The following is a 17,028-nucleotide window of genomic DNA, read 5'->3' as shown; positions in this document are numbered from 1 at the left end:
GCTGCTGATGCTGGCTCTGCAAACTGCTGAATCATGACATAGTTAGTACTTAGTTTTTCCTCACACCGCTTCATCATGTTGGCTTCATGTTTGTTAATTAAATAATGACACAATCTAATATTTCATGTTTTTCATTTCTCTGAGCTTGCATTTAGCTAATTTCACTGAATCCCTACATGAAGGCAGTGGAGCTCAGCTGCATTCAACACGACAAGTTTCAACAAATAAAAATGTAAAGTAAACAGAATTTGTTTCATTCGCCTCTCTGCTCGGCTAAGTTCATTTGCAGCTTGGTTCAGACGGTCAGTGTGCGGTTAGACTCTCTAAAGGCCGGCGTTACATAATGTTTACAGTGGAGGCATTTAGCAGAGGCTCTTTGCCACAGAGTCTTACTGTAAGTGTGCAGCCATGTGCTGAGTGCCAGGCTGACTGCGCTCCCAGTGCGATCAGCGTGAGGGTCACTGAACTCATCACCAGCAAGACTTCATATTTAACAAGAAGCTTTTCTTTCACCCTCACTGAAGCTTTAGTTTGAGCACAAAGGAAATCAACACATCCTCAGACTAAAGGTCAGGTCAGCGCTCTCACTTTAAGCTGTTTAACGTCGGTTTGATGTAAAAATGAAGCAACGCTGAATCACACCATAGATCCAGAAGCTGCAGTTCCTCTAATGACCACCGGAAGCAGTCAACCCTCCCATGTTAAAATGTCCAGTTCCTCCACCACGTCTGAGCTGCTGGTGCTGTTGTTGGTCCATCAAAGGTAAATTCTAGTTTTATAATAGTCTGCTGCTCAGCAGTAATCCAAATATGGTCTGGCTCTGAAAAACATGCTCACTGTGGGTGTGTCCATCTTTTAAATACAGTCTGTGTGCTAACATAAGTGCTGCTATGTAATTTAAGTCCAGGCTGCATTGAGGTGTTTTAAGCTTGTAGAAATCCTGACTAAATGTGACTTCACAAACCGATGAGCGATCGTTCGTGCCACTGGTGTTATCTGTGTGTTGCCTTTCTGCTGGAGTGAATGGACACTGAAGATAAGCAGGGATATCACCGGCAGAGCCATCCTGAACTATTTCTGTTTGCAAGGCCAAACGTCGTGTGTCGGTTCTCAGAGATGATACGAAGATGGAACAGAGGATACTCTCACAATACAGAGATCGGCACAGGAGATGGATTCAGTCCGAGAGGAAAAGGATTAATTTGCTACTCGTCCGCTGTGTCGGTTTTCAATCTCTGCCCCGAGGAGAAAAAACATCCACTTCAAATCTATTTCTTTCTTTTTAATACAAAGTTTTCTGCAGTGAAGAGAGAACGGAGACAGAGTAGCCTTGGCATCTTGTTTTCTTCAGTCCCGCCTGTTTATTTCCATTATCTGGATTTTATTTAGTTTAATATATGTGCAAATCAAAGAAAATCTGAGATATTCATCTTCTTACTGGAGCTGACAGGAGCTGGAGGTCATTTGCCACGCTGTCTTTCATCTTCCTCCACATCGCCGTAAACAGGAGGTGAGGGCAGAGGGTTCGTGGAGCCGAGGGGAGCTGGTAACGCTCCACGATGGCCTGACTGGAATATGAAGTCCTAAGTAAGAGCGTTAATGTCCCTGAGGGAACCAACACGCGGAATAATTTATGACTTTATACGTTATTTCGCACTCGGGTTCTGTCTCTGGCTTTTCAGAGGACGAGGACTCCTTCCCTTTTCATCTCACATCACTTTCTCCTCCAGTTTCTGTTCGGCTCCCAGTCACGGTCTCACTCTCTTGTCTCTGATTGGTTGGGAAAGATGCATGTCCACTTCAAAGACTACAAAGACATTGCTATTCTGCAGGAGAGGAGGACGAGTGGACAGGGTTGGATGGAGGAGACGGAAATAGATGTTGAGAGGGGAGAAGGGAGGATGGGAAGGTGGAGGTGCGGTGCTGGTGCTTCAGATGAGACTCAACACGTCTCAGTCGAGCTGCAGTGTGTGCAAAAACTCGTGCCTGCTCCAGAAAGGCTGAACGTTGATGGAGCTCCGGGGCGACATCACACGCACTCATTCACACGAGTTGAGAGAAATCAACAAGGACGAGTTCTCTAACTCTCTAAGTTTGCACTCAGGGAGCCGTTTAGGCTTCAAAGTGAGAGCTGAGAACAGAGAAATGATGCAGAATCCTCATCTATCACACGACTCCAGTAAAGCACTTCTCTCTGGCTTATTTGTGCTTCCTTGATAAAAGTCCACGCTTGGCTTTGTGGACACCATGTGCTTGTATGTCATTAACTTGCGTCTCTGCGGTTTGTTTTGGCCTCTGTGCTCCTCTTTTCTTTCTTCCTGCTGTCCCCGGGTCTGACTGTTGACACTTCCTGTCTGATCGTTTAAACGATCGATTCATTACTTACCAATAAAATCTTTTATATAAAGAAACTTGAAACAAACACTTCTGACAGTTTTCAGGCACACAAAGATTGTGTGTTACACCTGTGTTACATGAGGAGGGTGAATTTCATCAGATCATTTCCGAGCAGCTCTGTTGGACAGATCATGTTTCAGCACAAAAACAATTCAGACATCAACATGAGAGCTCTAATATTCAGGTTTCAGGCTCTTTAAGCCTCTTTGTTACATAAGAAGCTGTTTAAGGTCTTTCTGATGATTTCAGTGACCAACACTGAGTTTGTCACAGTCCCGATTCTCCTCTGACCCTGCTCTCGACCTTATCTCCAAAGAATCAGGTGCAGTGTGTGTGTGTGTGTGTGTGTATTCATATCTTTATGGGGACCAAAATCCAGGTCCTCACAAGTTTGAAGGCATTTTTGAGAGTCAAAATGTGGTTTTAGTGTCAGGGTTACAGTTAGGTTATGGTTAGGTTTAGGGTCAGGGTTAGGGGGAGGGGCTAGGGAAAGCATTATGTCTATTTGATGTCCCTACAAGATATGAATACCCGACGTGTGTGTGTGTGTGTGTTTAAAGGTTGACCAGTAGGACCTGTGTGTGTCTGAATACGCCTACTTACTTGTTTACATAATCCAATATGAATAAACATGAGATGATTTATGAATAAACATGTACGAGGCAGCAGTGTGAACACACACACACACACACACACACACACACACTGCTGGGAAATCTCAGTGCTTCATGAATATTCAGGCGGCGGTTCTGTCGTTCGTTCTCACACTCATTCGTTCTGTTTTCCTCTCAGACTGACGGCTCTCTCAGGCTGGATTGACACTCGTCCCACTAAGCCTCTCCTCTCTCCTCCTTCACTTCTTTCTTCACTCTCCTCTGTTCCTCTACCTTTACCCACCAACCCACCCCCTCTCACACACACACACACACACACACACACACACACACACACACACACACACACACACCGGGCAGCCATCACTTGCCACACTTTCCTCTCCATCTTTTCTTCCTTTTCATGTCTTCTTTGGTCGCCTCTCAATGAGGTCATCCACTCTTTGACCTCTCTCTCCTCCTTCCTCGTCTCCTTTCCTTGCTCCTCAGGTTTTAATGCACCAACTAAAACATTTCCACAGTGGCTTTGTTGTTTTTGTTCATCAGACGTAGTGAATATTCAGTGTTTTATGTTTTAAGCTGTTCACTTTGGTCCTGCAGTCTTAGAAGCTTTACGACTAAAATCTGGATATTTTGTAACAGTTTAGAGGTTTCGTTATGATGCTTCATCATATCTTCTTGAACATTAGGGCCCAGCTCCAGTCCAGCTTCAGCACGTCCAGCTTCATCGCGTGGAGGCTCTGCTGTTCCAGATTAATTCGTTTTAAGTGGAGGTGAGTTATAAAGGCCTCCAGCTCAGAGTCAGGAGTATTAACAGCGGTCTGTGGGTCCAAGATGGAGGAAAGTCAATGTTTCATGAGTGTGACTTTATTTTGAAGGCGTTATGCTTTTAAAAACAATATTATTACCAATATGAACAAACAAGAAAGAAGAAAAGATCACAAACACATGGAAGCAGGTCAGACATGCTGTTACAATTTGGTTTTCCAGTCAGTGGACTTGATCTTAATACAGAAATCTGACAGCAGGTTAAAATGCTGCAGACTGGTTGTGTTGGAGAAAGCCGAGGGAGTCCCGGAGCTTCCTGCTGTAGTTTTGAAGTTTGACTCCACAGAGTTCGGCGTGTTACGGAGCAGGTGAGTTAGCAGCCGGATCGGAAATGGCCTTTAGTCGCTAATGATCTGGTGGCCGGGTGTAACTGATGAGGCGACTGACAGCTACGACACAGGATCCGACTGCTGTGAGATAAAGACGTGATGGTTTTTATGAATATAATGCATTTCTATTGTAACACGTGTACTTTAAGGTGAAAGGTGAGAACAATATTTAAATTGATCCATTCGGCTCATTTCCAGCTCCGTGTTTTAGTGCTTGGACTCTGCTAGAGCAGCTTTGCATGATTCAAAGGTCATAATAATCCTAACTTATCTCATTCTGTCTGAAACAAGCTCCTCCCATTTAATCAGAATCAGATACTTTATTAATCCCTGAGGAAAGTATGTGTGTTGCAGTTGCTCCAAGACAGTAACAATAACAGACTGAACTAAAAATACAAAATGTTACAGAACTGACAAATTTAAGAAATAGCACCAATTCTAAATATCAAGAATTTGAGAAGATCAAGATTTAAGCCAGCTTTCTTCTACCTGAGGATGGCGGTCATCATGACCATATAAGGATAACTGCTCATGATGACATCATACAGAAGAGTAGGGTAAAAAAACTGTCTGAAACTGAGTGTTTGGAACAGTCTGATTATTTTAAGTCTTTAATATGAACAGCTACAGAAACAGGAGATGCATGAGAGACAAGGAAAATGAAAAGTCTCGTGAAAAAATAAAAAGCTTTGCAAACTTTAGAATGACAGATTACTATTTAAATATGTTTCACGATAGGCTAGTTAAACAACACTGAGTTCAGACTCTTCGTACCTCAGTGCTTGGCATGAAGCTCACAGATCTGGAAACAATAACTGGTTTAAGTCATTGTTGAAGGAACGTCTGACCCTTCTCTAACTACATTTCAGAGAAACACAAACCTGACTTTTGGGAAGAAAATGTGAATAGCTGTTGATTTGTGTCAGCTGGAATAATTAATTCCTTTGTTCTGTGATTGCCAAGAGAAGTGGGAGAAGTCTTGGCAATCAGAGAAATGACATATTCTTATTGGCTGTCAGGGGCGGGCTCGTCACTGATGGTGACTTAGACCTCAGAGAGCTCAATCTTAACAATATTTCCACAGGTGATGAAATATTCCAGCAATCAGTGTTTTCACATCATGCAAACATCAAACTTTCTCTTAGATATTAGACACAGAAACCGCCTTTAGTGGAAACTTCCAGGTGTTTGCTGTCCTAGCTCGCATCTTCCATTGTGTTTGCACAGTTGCTGTTATGTTACTGCTGCAGCTGTGGTGGAAGTTTAGGGCTTGTTTTGTGCTGCCATGATCAAAGTATCTTAAAGCTGGTCTTTCCTAGCGCTTGGTAGATGCTTGGTTTCTTCATGTCTGCCTCTTCCTCAGCCTGTCATGCAGCGACTTGATGGTCCACGCTTGTTCCTCTTCCTGTTCCTCATCACGTCTGTCTTCAGCTGCCTGAGGCTTTCTTGGAGCAGCGTGTCTCGGGAGGCTATCATCCTGATGTACTAAGCTCCGTGTTTCACACACATGTTGGTTTTATTTCCTCTACTCCCTCTTCACCCACGACTGCAGACCTGCTGATGGTTCCAACACCATCATTAAGTTTGCAGATGACACCACGGTGATTGGCCTCATCAGTGACAACGATGAGGCCGCCTACAGGGAGGAGGTGGATCGTCTGGCTGAGTGGTGCGACAGAAACAACCTGCTGCTTAACACCGAGAAGACCAAGGAGCTCATCGTGGACTACAGGAGGAATGCTGACCCACATCCACCCATCCACATTAAGGGGACGGCTGTGGAGCGTGTGAGCAGCTTCAAGTTCCTGGGAGTCCACATCTCCGAGGATCTCACCTGGACGACCAACTGCTCCAAGCTGGTCAAGAAGGCTCACCAGCGCCTCTTCTTCTTGAGGACTCTGAGGAAGAACCACCTGTCCTCAGACATCCTGGTGAACTTCTATCGCTGCACCATCGAGAGCATCCTGACCAACTGTATAACAGTCTGGTACGGGAACTGCTCTGCCTCGGACCGGAAGGCGTTGCAGAGGGTCGTGAAAACTGCCCAGCGCATCGCCGGAGCACCACTTCCTGCCATAAAAGACATCTACAGGAAGCGGTGTCTGAAAAGGGCTGGGAAAATCATCAAAGACCCCAGTCACCCATCACATGGACTCTTCACCCTCCTGCCCTCTGGGAGGCGCCACAGGAGCCTCCGGACTAAGACCACCAGGTACCGGAACAGCTTCTTCCCCACAGCTGTCAGACTCCTGAACTCTGCCTCCTGACATCTGACCCACGTTAAACTCATGGACTGAACATACACACACCCACAATGGACAACTGTACCCTCAAACACACAATAATAACATGGACTGAACCACCACTCACAACCACCAGCACTTTATATAGCCTCTGTAGAAACTATCTACACCCTCACTTATCTTAACTGCACTACTGTATAGCTCTGTGTAAACAATCATTCTGTACATTCGATAATCTTTAATCCTACAACTGTTTACAACTTGCATAGTTCCCATTTCTGTATAGCTGTATATCTCAGATTCTGTAAAGTTATTTATTTCATATTCTGTATAGTTTTTCATATTTATAGCCTGTACATAGCTTGTACTCACTACAGCCTGTACATACTTAGTTATAGAATATTCACAACATACTTCATACCGTGCACATTATAACATACCATAATAGACCCATTTCTGTAATATACTCACATATCTATATTATTGCTAATATATATTGTAATATATCTATATCACTAAAGCACTTCTGGATGGATGCAAACTGCATTTCGTTGCCCTGTACCTGTGCATGTGCAATGACAATAAAGTTGAATTCTATTCTATTCTATTTGGTCTGCAGCACCTGGAGACGTGTCTCACAGTCGAGGAGTTGCTGCATAAAAACTGAGACTAAATAAAAACTAAAAGCAGACAAAAGCAGCTTTTCTGAGCAGAAAGAAGGAAAGTCACAGAGAGTCGATGAAAGGTGAAGTCGTGCGGTGCTCAGACCTTTAGTGTGTTTGTTTACAGGCGGAGACCTTTCTGTGACCTTTCCCTCTCCGATGGACACACAGATCGTTTCAAATCCACCGTCTTGTTTACTTTTACATTATTTAGCTCGATCATTTGCGGGCCCCACAGAGTCGGGCCAAAACCTTTAACACAAACTTTAAAAGGTCAAAGTACATTTCAGCATTCAGAATGTGTCAGGTCCGATTTAGTGGAGGAGAAATGACCAAAGTGGCCCGTGTATCAGCAAAGTACGAAGACACAAAAAACTCCTAAAAAGCTGGAATTCTGCAGAAAATGTCGTTTTACAAAATGCACTGACGAGCACATCTCAAGACTTCATTATTTCTTCACAATGACATGTCCTGCCCGCTAAGAAAACAGAACAAATCTACGAGAAAAGAGCGAAAAATTACACACTGTGTTCAAATCTCTGTCCAGCATGCAGGTCATGAGTCCGGCTGGAGCCACGTCTCAGAGGTCAAAAAATCCAGCTGTGGACCATTTAAACATCTACACTTATGCCTGCTGTTAGCAGCATCATGCACATCATGCTCCCAAACACAAGAAGCAAAAGCAGCTTTTGTCACACACGAGAGTCACGAGTTGGCTTTGAGTTTTTCTTTCCATAAATAAAAACATTTGCACCAAGAAATGAAGCAGAACAAGAAGCAGCAGGTCCAGAAAGTTCCACTCCAGAGTTTTCCACGAGCAGCTTGCATGTGGATGCAGAGGGAAGCTGGGGAGGTGCTGCCCCCTCTGGTCCTCACCGGTCCTGCAGTAACTGTTACACTGCCCGGTGACGAGAACATGAGCAGGACCACAGACGGACGGCGGCTCAGTGCATTTACTCAAGTACAGCACTTGTACTTTATTGAAGTATTTTTCATTTGGATATTTTGGATACATTAAATGTTTTATGTTTTGTATATGATGCATGTGTGTCATCATCCGCAGCTGCAACATTAAAGTGATTTACACATTAATGAATTAAACATGACCTAGTGGACCACAGCATGCAGATTTTAATACCAAGACTTTTGCACTGTTACTGTCTGAAGTAAAGGACGCGTTTCCCTCTGGAGAAGACTTTTCTACCTTTTGAAGGTTGCCGGTTCGAGCCCCGGCTCGGACAGTTTCGGTCGTTGTGTCCTTGGGCGAGACACTTCACCCGTTGCCTACTGGTGGTGGTCAGAGGGCCCGGTGGCGCCAGTGTCCGGCAGCCTCGCCTCTGTCAGTGCGCTCCAGGGTGGCTGTGGTTACAATGTAGCTGCCATCACCAGTGTGTGAATGTGTGTGTGAATGTGTGGATGACTGGATGTGTAAAAGTGCTTTGGGGTCCTTAGGGACTAGTAAAGCACTATATAAATACAGGCCATTTCATGCAGAGGCACAGGCCTGCACACGAGCATCAAATCATACAATATCTTTGATCAAATATTCTAATATTAAACAGCAAACGTCTCATAAAAATCTAAAAATAAGTCCAGAAGTTTGTTTTGAATTTTCCCGTCATCTCATAACTCGCTCAGACTTATTTAGAGCAGAGGCATCAAACTCACTTTACTTCATGAGCTGCGTCTTCAGTGGCCCGGAGCAGCGAGCCCATCGTACCAGCTTCACTTACACGATCATTTCCATGTGCAGGTGCCCACAACACAAACACAACAGTCGCAGTAAGAGCCACAGGCCTGAGTTTGCTCCACTGATATCAGGATGGCAGACAAACATTGAACTGGCACTGATTTTGTACCTGAACATGTTTTACTGAGCAGCACAGCTGCTGACATCTGCAGGGGGAGGTCGCCCCCCTGTGTCTGCATGAGCACACTGCAGCTTAAACAGCCGAGGCTCTAACAGCAGCAGTAATGCTGACGTGTTTGTTGTTTCTGCAATTATCTTCAAATGTCGTACTTTCCTAACTTTCTATTGACGACAGTACAGGACAGAACAGAAACAGGTTTATGTCCAGTGTTGATGATGTCACAGCGTCTCACACAGAGGCTGTTTGTCATTAATAGTCTCAGTAAGACTTTCACTGCTGCAGCAGAAAGAAGATGCAGAGGTCTTTTAATGACACGAATCAGTGGTGCACATTTAAAATAGACTAACTGCTTTATCATTTTACTTTGGTAGGTTGAAGCTCCTTTGCCTTAAACTGCTGCCGAGCATCAGGCGTCGAGCTCGCGGCTGCTGCGGCGTCTCTGAAGCCCAGGATGTTTAGACAGCGACCTTCAGCTGGTCTGTGTTTTTGGATCACATCTTTCACACCTCATTCTGAACAACACTGCCGAGACGCTGTGGGGTTCAAACTGTGCTCTTCCAAACATTTGGTGCAAGTTTTAGCAGCAGGCCCTGGAGAACGAAACGGTGGCTTTGGATGTGATGAAGCACAGCGGACCAACCACACGAGCAGACGACACCACAAATCATCAGATTTTCACAAACAAGAAAAAGTTTACTTTCACCTGAGAAGAGGACTTCGGACCTTTGAGCAACCGTCCGTCCTCTGACCTCTCAAGTGAAAATGAAATATTCTAACACTGAGTTACTGGAGCTCTGCTTCTCATGAGCAGTAAAGAGGCTTAAATTATTTACTTATGATTAACATAGATGTCTCATTTTTAGGTGCACTATTAAGAACAGTGTTAGCCCTCAGCCTCCTGGCAGCTGCAGTTATGCTATTAATTTGAAAATCCTACGTCGTTTCGTTCTCGAGTTATCACATTCACAAACTCGCCGTCCACGCCACCCAGCGAGGCGATGACATGCCCCGTGAGCTTTTTACGGCTGAGGCGCAAAAATGACACGATTTAGAATATTTGTATTAATTACAGACTTTTGTATAGAAAAGCGTCTGGACTTCTTTAAGTTGCTTGAAGACGTTTCACTTCTCATCTGAGAAGCTTCTTCAGTTCTAGGGTCAAATGGTGGAGAGTCCCAGATCCATCTGCATCTTAAGGTCACTCTTTCGAGGATGCCAATGTTCACATTTTGGACAGAGAGGACAGATGGTTTGAAAGAGGAGTGAAAGAAGCATCTATGTCCACTGTGAGCGACCATCTTTGAACAGAGGCGGGGTTTACGACACCAACTCTCTGCCATCTATAATCCAGTTTTGAGATCCTTCCCAGACGCCTTAACGCCCACTCACATCCTGGGCCAGCTGACCTCAGGAATTAGCATGATAAGGTGGGGCCAGGTTTCACAATGAGCTCACCCGAAACTCTGGCTGATTGTGACCCACACCCAGTTTCACACCTTGGCTCAGGCGATTAGAGGATCATCAGGGGGTCCTTTTGTCCCTCTGTGGGGGGAAACTCCCACTAGGTTTATATCTGGGACTCTCCACCATTTGACCTTAGAACTGAAGAAGCTTCTCGGATGAAGGTGAAACGTCTTCAAGCAACTTAAAGAAGTCCAGACGCTTTTCTTTGCAAACTCCTTAGACTACGATGACCTGGATGACTGAGAACCTTCACAGACATATCAGACTTTGTGGAGCTTTAATGTGAAGGCGAACAGTCTGGAAACTTCACATTAAAGGTCGACCGCTTTGTTGAAAACAAAACAAACTTGGAGTTAAAAGAGGGGCAGAAGTTTTAATGTTTAAACATTCAGCTCTTTACAAACATTTTTGCAGGAAAACGATGAATGACGGGAGACTCGGCTTCAGCTTTAATGACACAAACAGCTGTTTCACACATCAGCTCATCAGCAGCCATAAATTAACACCCCAAAAATACTTAAAGGGAACATTTGATTCTCGTGGCCTCAAAACAAGCCGACACTAAACTAAATACACAGAAGACGCATTTTCAAATGACACAAATGAAACAAAGATTAAAAAACATAACTGGAATCACTCGGAGCTGCTCGTGTCCTCACACAGAAACAAAAGTACAACATGCTGCCACGTCCAGTTCAGAGAGAAACACAATTATTGCAGTTTCAGATGATCAGAAACTAAAAACAGTCACTGCAGCTCAGACAGCCAACATGCTGACCTCCTGTCACATTAAACCACTGCTCTAAGCAGATGATCATCAGAACATAAAACAGACTCAATTATTTGTATTTCACACGCTGTGAGAACATGGCGTGCCCTCTGATCGCAGGTGCACGCTGGAATATTCACTTCTACTCTCGTTTCTACTGAAGCGAAAAGAGCGTAAAGGTTGGAAACCCGTCTCACCCGGGCTCCTTCACTCCTCTGTACAACCGAGAAAGTTTAAATGAAAATGGAGGAAAACTGGAACGTTCTTCCACTTCCTGCTTCACTACAAGGTGAAACGGCTTTAAAAAGGTAAAAGAAAAGGCAGGAAACAACAACAGGACATAACTGTAGCAGAGTTTACGATGATGTGCTCAATACTCCTGGATGGCTTCTTTGTAGCCTGACAGGCAAGACTCGGGGCAAACTCCAACCTTGGCATTAAAAACAATAAGACAACACACGCCGCTCACGCTGCGGTCGGGTCAGCTGTCTGCACGCTAAAAACACTCCAGAGGCGCTTCCAGACGTGTCGCTTCCTCCCACTGTAATCACACGATGAGATGAAAGCACAGGTGCCGGGTGACAAGCAGCCAATCAGAGAGCAGCCACAGAGGGGGCGACTGTAAGAGGACAGAGAGCACTTAGACGACCTCACTCCAGGATTACACGACACAAAGCTCGCAAGCTCGGCTTCTGCGACGGCAGCAGCAACATTCACCTCCTTCTCTCCACCGCGCTCCTCCGTCTCTGTCCGTCCCCCGCTCAGGTGCGCCTCCTCTTGGCTCCTCCCGGACTCGCCGGGTTGGAAGACGACAGGAGCTTCTCGGCCGCTCGACTCCTCTTCCTCTTCTCTGCCTCCTTCCCTCCACTACCGCTTCCGCCGCCTCCTCCCGTCGCCGCTGACGACAATCCTCCGTCACTTCCTCCCTTCTCCTTGTCTCGCTCTCTCTCCTTATCCCGAATGCTGCTTGTTCGCTCCGACATCTTCACAGAGGAGTTACTCCCTGAAGCAGAGAGACGGAGGATCATATTAAAACCTGGTGTGGTCTAAACTCTCCAGACTGCACAAACTTCACCTCGTCGCTTATATTCTTCTAAGACTGCTGGGACTTTAATCTCTCCTCATCTTTTCTGACTGATTTTATTAGATTTACACTTGGCTGGTGTCGGTGTCACTACTGGTAGCACGAGGCGACACCTGGAGCAGAACGTTTGCTGTGGATCCTCCAGGCCCGTATCTGCTCCTTTATCCAAGGAGGAAAAGGATGAGTGCAGCCAGAGCTACAACATGACCTCCAGCAGGACACTGGTGAGAATGTCTCTGATGTCTCTGACCAAACAATCAGAAACAGACATCACGAGGGTCGCCCGACGGCCAGACGTCCTCTAGTGGGCGCTGTGCTCTGACCAAAGTCTGACTTTACAAACTTCTGCAAGTGTCACTATCATCTGCTCAGCGAGCAGAAGCAGCTGGAGGGTGTAAGGTGTGATGGAACGACTGGACTACAGAGCGGATCGACCAACTCTAGCAGCTCCCAATGAAACCTCCAAGCCTTACACATGGTTGACGCTCTGAGTCGGTTTAACCTTTTCAGACTTCACATGCTATCAAAATGTATCAAAATGCTCTCCGTGAGGAGAGGTCAGAAATATATGTTTGATTATATCAAGCTGTGCATTATTTGTTTAAACCCAGTGGATCACATGCACATGTGTCTGAAAGCGAGCAGCTAACTCTGAATTTAAGTGTAAAAGAACCGCTGAGGCGCCAGGACGCCCCAGCTGACTGCACCTTAAATGCGAGACACAGTCTGGTACCTTCTTCATGTGTAGCTGGAGGTTCTCTCTCCATCCTGAACTCCTCTTTGGACTCCTCCTCTGAGCCCAGCTTCCCTACAAACGCACAAATTAGCGTCCGTTTAGACAAAGAAACGATGTTAACTTTTTTGTACTGGTGTAAACAATTTAAAAAAGCTGCATTTCTGACGGCAGTTCCCTCACCTTCCTTCACCTCCTGGATGATGTCATCGGGCAGGGAGAAGCTCTTCTCGTTGTTTGGGAACGGCAGGATCTCCGACTCGTGCTGCGTCACAGAGAAATGACAGTCTCAGTGGTGATGACCGCGTTCAGCGCGGCATGTAACAAACACTCAGCATGTGTGTGTACGTCCTCACCAGCGCCTGCATGTCGTACATCGTTCCCAGGTGGTCCCAGATGACGGAGGAGGAGACCTGCCGTCCAATGTTCTGACTGAACTTGTCTCTGATGCAGATCATGTGGAAGTGACGGTTCACGCCTGCAGACAGAGACACACAGCATGCACTGCATCATGGTCACTGTTTTTTCCCAGGAAACACATTAACGCATCAGCTCTTTTGCCTTCCTGCAGTCTGACGGAGCCACCTACAGGCCAGCTAAGCCAGATCAGTACATTTATTGGACCATAACTTTTCATATTAGCTGTATTTTATAGAGGAACCCAAATCCTTTATAATCCTCCTCCCTCAGTTAGAGGGACTTAGCTTCTCTACTTTATACACCTTTCTTCTTTTTTGTAGAGTTTTCTTTCTTGAAAATACTGAGTCACTCTGTTTACACATAAATCCAAAATTGGATTTTTAAATGACTTCTTTGAAATTTTTTACTCTTACAAAACTGCAGGAGCAAAAATAAAAATAAAAAAAAATGGAAAAATATGAAGTGAAACTGTAACTGTACTGGAACTTAAACAGCTCTTTTCCACATTTACTGAGCACTCAAAGCATGTTCAACTGCACACTGCATTCAACCATTCACACAGCGAGGAACCAGGCTGGACGCACAAGAAAAGTGGTGTAGTTTTCCAAACACCTGGACTTTATTTTACCCGGAAATAGAATAGAATTCAACTTTATTGTCATTGCACATGTCACAAGTACAAGGCAACTAAATGCAGTTTGCATCCATCCAGAATAAGGCTGCCACGATTACGTCGACTATCAAAATCGTCGACGACTGATTTAATAGTCGACGCGTCGTTTGAAGCTTTGTAAGATCACAAAAGACGCAGGAATAAGCAGCAGGATTTAAGAGTGTAATAACGGACTGAAACAGAAGATGGCAGCACTGCATGTACAAGGATGCCAGCTGCCGTTAAACCCCGAAGAAGAAGAAGCTGTGTCCCAGAATTCATAGCGCAGCCCAGCTCAGTTTCCAACAATGGCGGCAGCTAGTTAGTTTTAATATTACTCTTATTATTCTTTCTGGGTCACAAAATAAACGTTCAACATATTTTCAGGCGAGAATGTAGCTGTGTAAACCTCAAATATCTGCTCAGTTTATCAGGACACCACATATTTTCAAAAGCGCTCCGACGTTTTCGGAGACGTCTGTTACCCACTAGCTCGATAGCTAGGCGGGGGCAAGGCTAACTAGAGCCGTGAGAACACCGGACTCCTGGCAAATCGTTTTCAAACCCACCGCCGTCTTTCACTACTCAGGTTAAACATGATATATAAGTCACTTACAAATGTTATTGTTTGGCTTTTTTAGTATTTTATTTGTTCCTGAGTAAATCAGTTATAGTGTTTTACACAGCTGAATAAACGTCAAGCAGACAGCTGATTATCAGAAGTGTGAGATGCTCCAGAATTTACTCCAGTGTCCTGTTATATTTTAGATAGCAAGGAGTTTATTAAACTTCACTGAAACAATCTGCAAATTTCATTAAAATTGAATAAACTATCATCTTGTCTTTATTTTTAGTTAGCACAGACCTTAAACACTTCAAGCTGTAAGCTAATGATAGTTATATAAGAGCAGATGCTGCTGGTGCAATAAGATGCACGTTTTACATCCAATGGATGATGATCTGATTAGTCGACTAATCGCAAAAATAATCGGTGACTAGTCGACTATCAAAATAATCGTTTGTGGCAGCCCTAATCCAGAAGGCAATATTATAGCTCTATTACAAAAATGGGTTACAATGTACACGGTATGAAGGTATTTTATGCATAAATAAATAAATTCAAAATGCATAAATGCAAAAACAATATTAGAAAAGTTAAAAGCAACAGTGGTGGGCCCTTAAAAGAAGTCAAGTAAATTGAGTTGGACTGTAACAGCAGTAAGACTCCAAAGTAACATAAGGATCAAGACCTGTTCCAACAAAGAGGAACTCAAATACTGATGAGATCAACACTAACACACGACGTCATTAAAGGAAACAAAGGCAGCAGTTGGTTAAATCTGATTGTGGTGTTGATGAGCACTGTTAGGTTTGGTCAAAGGTATCGGTGTAATATGAGTTAGGTTAGGCTTCCTTAATACTGGCCATGGGTTGGATGCAGTGAAGTAAACAAACAAAGAGCAGTAAACCTCAGAGTCCGCACAGCTCAGCTGATCTCACGATTTTTATTCAACTTATCTCGAAGTCAGCGTGTAATTCCCTCTTTGGGTTCTCTGTCCTGCCAAACACAATTAACAATCGTTTTCCTCCTTAGAATCAGTTTCACTCTTGACCTGCTAACCTAAGTGTCTCACCTGCAAGGCGAAATCGCTGGTTTTTAACTTTTTAAATAAGCATCCTCCATTAAACACCTGTTATTGCAATAAACTGAAATTAACGGTTTCCTAGTGTTTACATATTGATTGAGAGGCTCCTGAAAGCAGTCCAAGTTAAACTGGTTTAACTAGAGGAGATGCTCCAGCTAGCCGCATGCTAACGTTAGCTCTGGTCTTACCGACTGGTTTATGTCCGATCATCGCGTGGAACAGGCACACCTCCACCTCGTGGCTCCACACCACCGAGTCCTCTCCGGGAGCCAACGCCGAATCCGGCGGCTTCTCGTCGGTCTGGTTCAGCGTCACATCAGCTTCTCCCATTATTAAGGCAAAACCTAAAACTGGCCAGAAGCAAACGACCGTGCACCGTTAGCATCGGCAACCGGAAACGTAGTAAGACTTCCGGGTATCGGATTTCAAGATAAAACGACAAAAAATAGCCAGAGTGAAAAAAATTTTAAAACCGAAATTTGAGGTAAATTCATTTATTTGTTTTTAACAAATTCCAATATTAATCCTACACTTACAGTTTCAGTGACCGTCAAAGTTAAATGATAAACGGTCCGTTAAAACGCCACATAAAGATGGCTCTAGAATTTTCTCTTACAAGTGGCATGTGTTTGGCACAGAGACACCTCAGAAAAGTGAAGTTTGTTCCCCAAATCTAGTAAATAATTCAATAAAACTAAGTAAAAGTGTCTAGGGACCTAAAAGACATTAAAACTGCTTTCGTTTGAGGAAGTCGCAAAGAAAGCGACTGGACTTAAGTTTCTTTCCAAGCCAGACACTTTACTGTTTTAATTTTACTAGAGCATCAGAGATAGGATTATTTGTATTTTTTGGCATCAACATTCAAATTTATGTTAAACAATTTTATTTTCCATGATATTTCCATATTTTTAAAGCCTCAAAAGACAAATTTAAAACCAATTTATCAGTGAGTTTACCATTGTCAGACATCAGATTTAAATCAAATTACAAGCCTCAAATATATTATCTCCCCAAATTAGGAGTTCCTCAGAGATCTATTGTAGCTACTCCGTGGTTCTCAAAACAAGACAATGTAGTTTAGTATATGTATAAATGCCCAAACAAATGAACTTTGTCGTGATAATAAAAAAAATGCACTTTTTCAGGTGGTATTTTGCCAAGTAATTAAATTGTTAAGCACCAAATCTCTAAAGGTGAACATACAAGCAGTGGATGAGGAGTCATAGAAGCAGCCAGACTCAAAGGTTATGCTTCTCTATGCGGTGATCAAAACACCAAAAGTTTTATTGCAAATAAAACGGATACAGTTGGCGCCG

The 17,028-nt window shown here is 44.0% G+C and overlaps 1 protein-coding gene across 2 annotated transcripts; it reads right to left on the bottom strand.

Annotated features, from left to right (window-relative positions):
• Positions 1 to 10,787: 10,787 nt before the first annotated feature.
• Positions 10,788 to 16,122, bottom strand: mrgbp (MRG/MORF4L binding protein). 2 transcript variants are annotated; one of them, XM_026155108.1, is made up of 6 exons: positions 15,901 to 16,122; positions 13,351 to 13,472; positions 13,178 to 13,259; positions 12,995 to 13,069; positions 11,895 to 12,180; positions 10,788 to 11,796 (listed from the first exon to the last, which is right to left on the bottom strand). In XM_026155108.1, the coding sequence occupies exons 1-5, from the start codon at positions 16,040 to 16,042 to the stop codon at positions 11,939 to 11,941; spliced, it is 663 nt and encodes a 220-aa protein (XP_026010893.1). In that variant the 5' UTR covers positions 16,043 to 16,122; the 3' UTR covers positions 10,788 to 11,796; positions 11,895 to 11,938. The 2 variants fall into 2 exon arrangements, with proteins under 2 accessions (XP_026010893.1, XP_026010892.1); XM_026155107.1 differs by having other exon boundaries at positions 10,788 to 12,180.
• Positions 16,123 to 17,028: the final 906 nt, after the last annotated feature.

The sequence above is a fragment of the Astatotilapia calliptera genome, chromosome 20 (assembly GCF_900246225.1).
Source record: "Astatotilapia calliptera chromosome 20, fAstCal1.2, whole genome shotgun sequence".
Classification (NCBI taxonomy): Eukaryota; Metazoa; Chordata; class Actinopteri; order Cichliformes; family Cichlidae; genus Astatotilapia; species Astatotilapia calliptera.
This window is presented reverse-complemented; position numbering and strand designations above follow the sequence as displayed.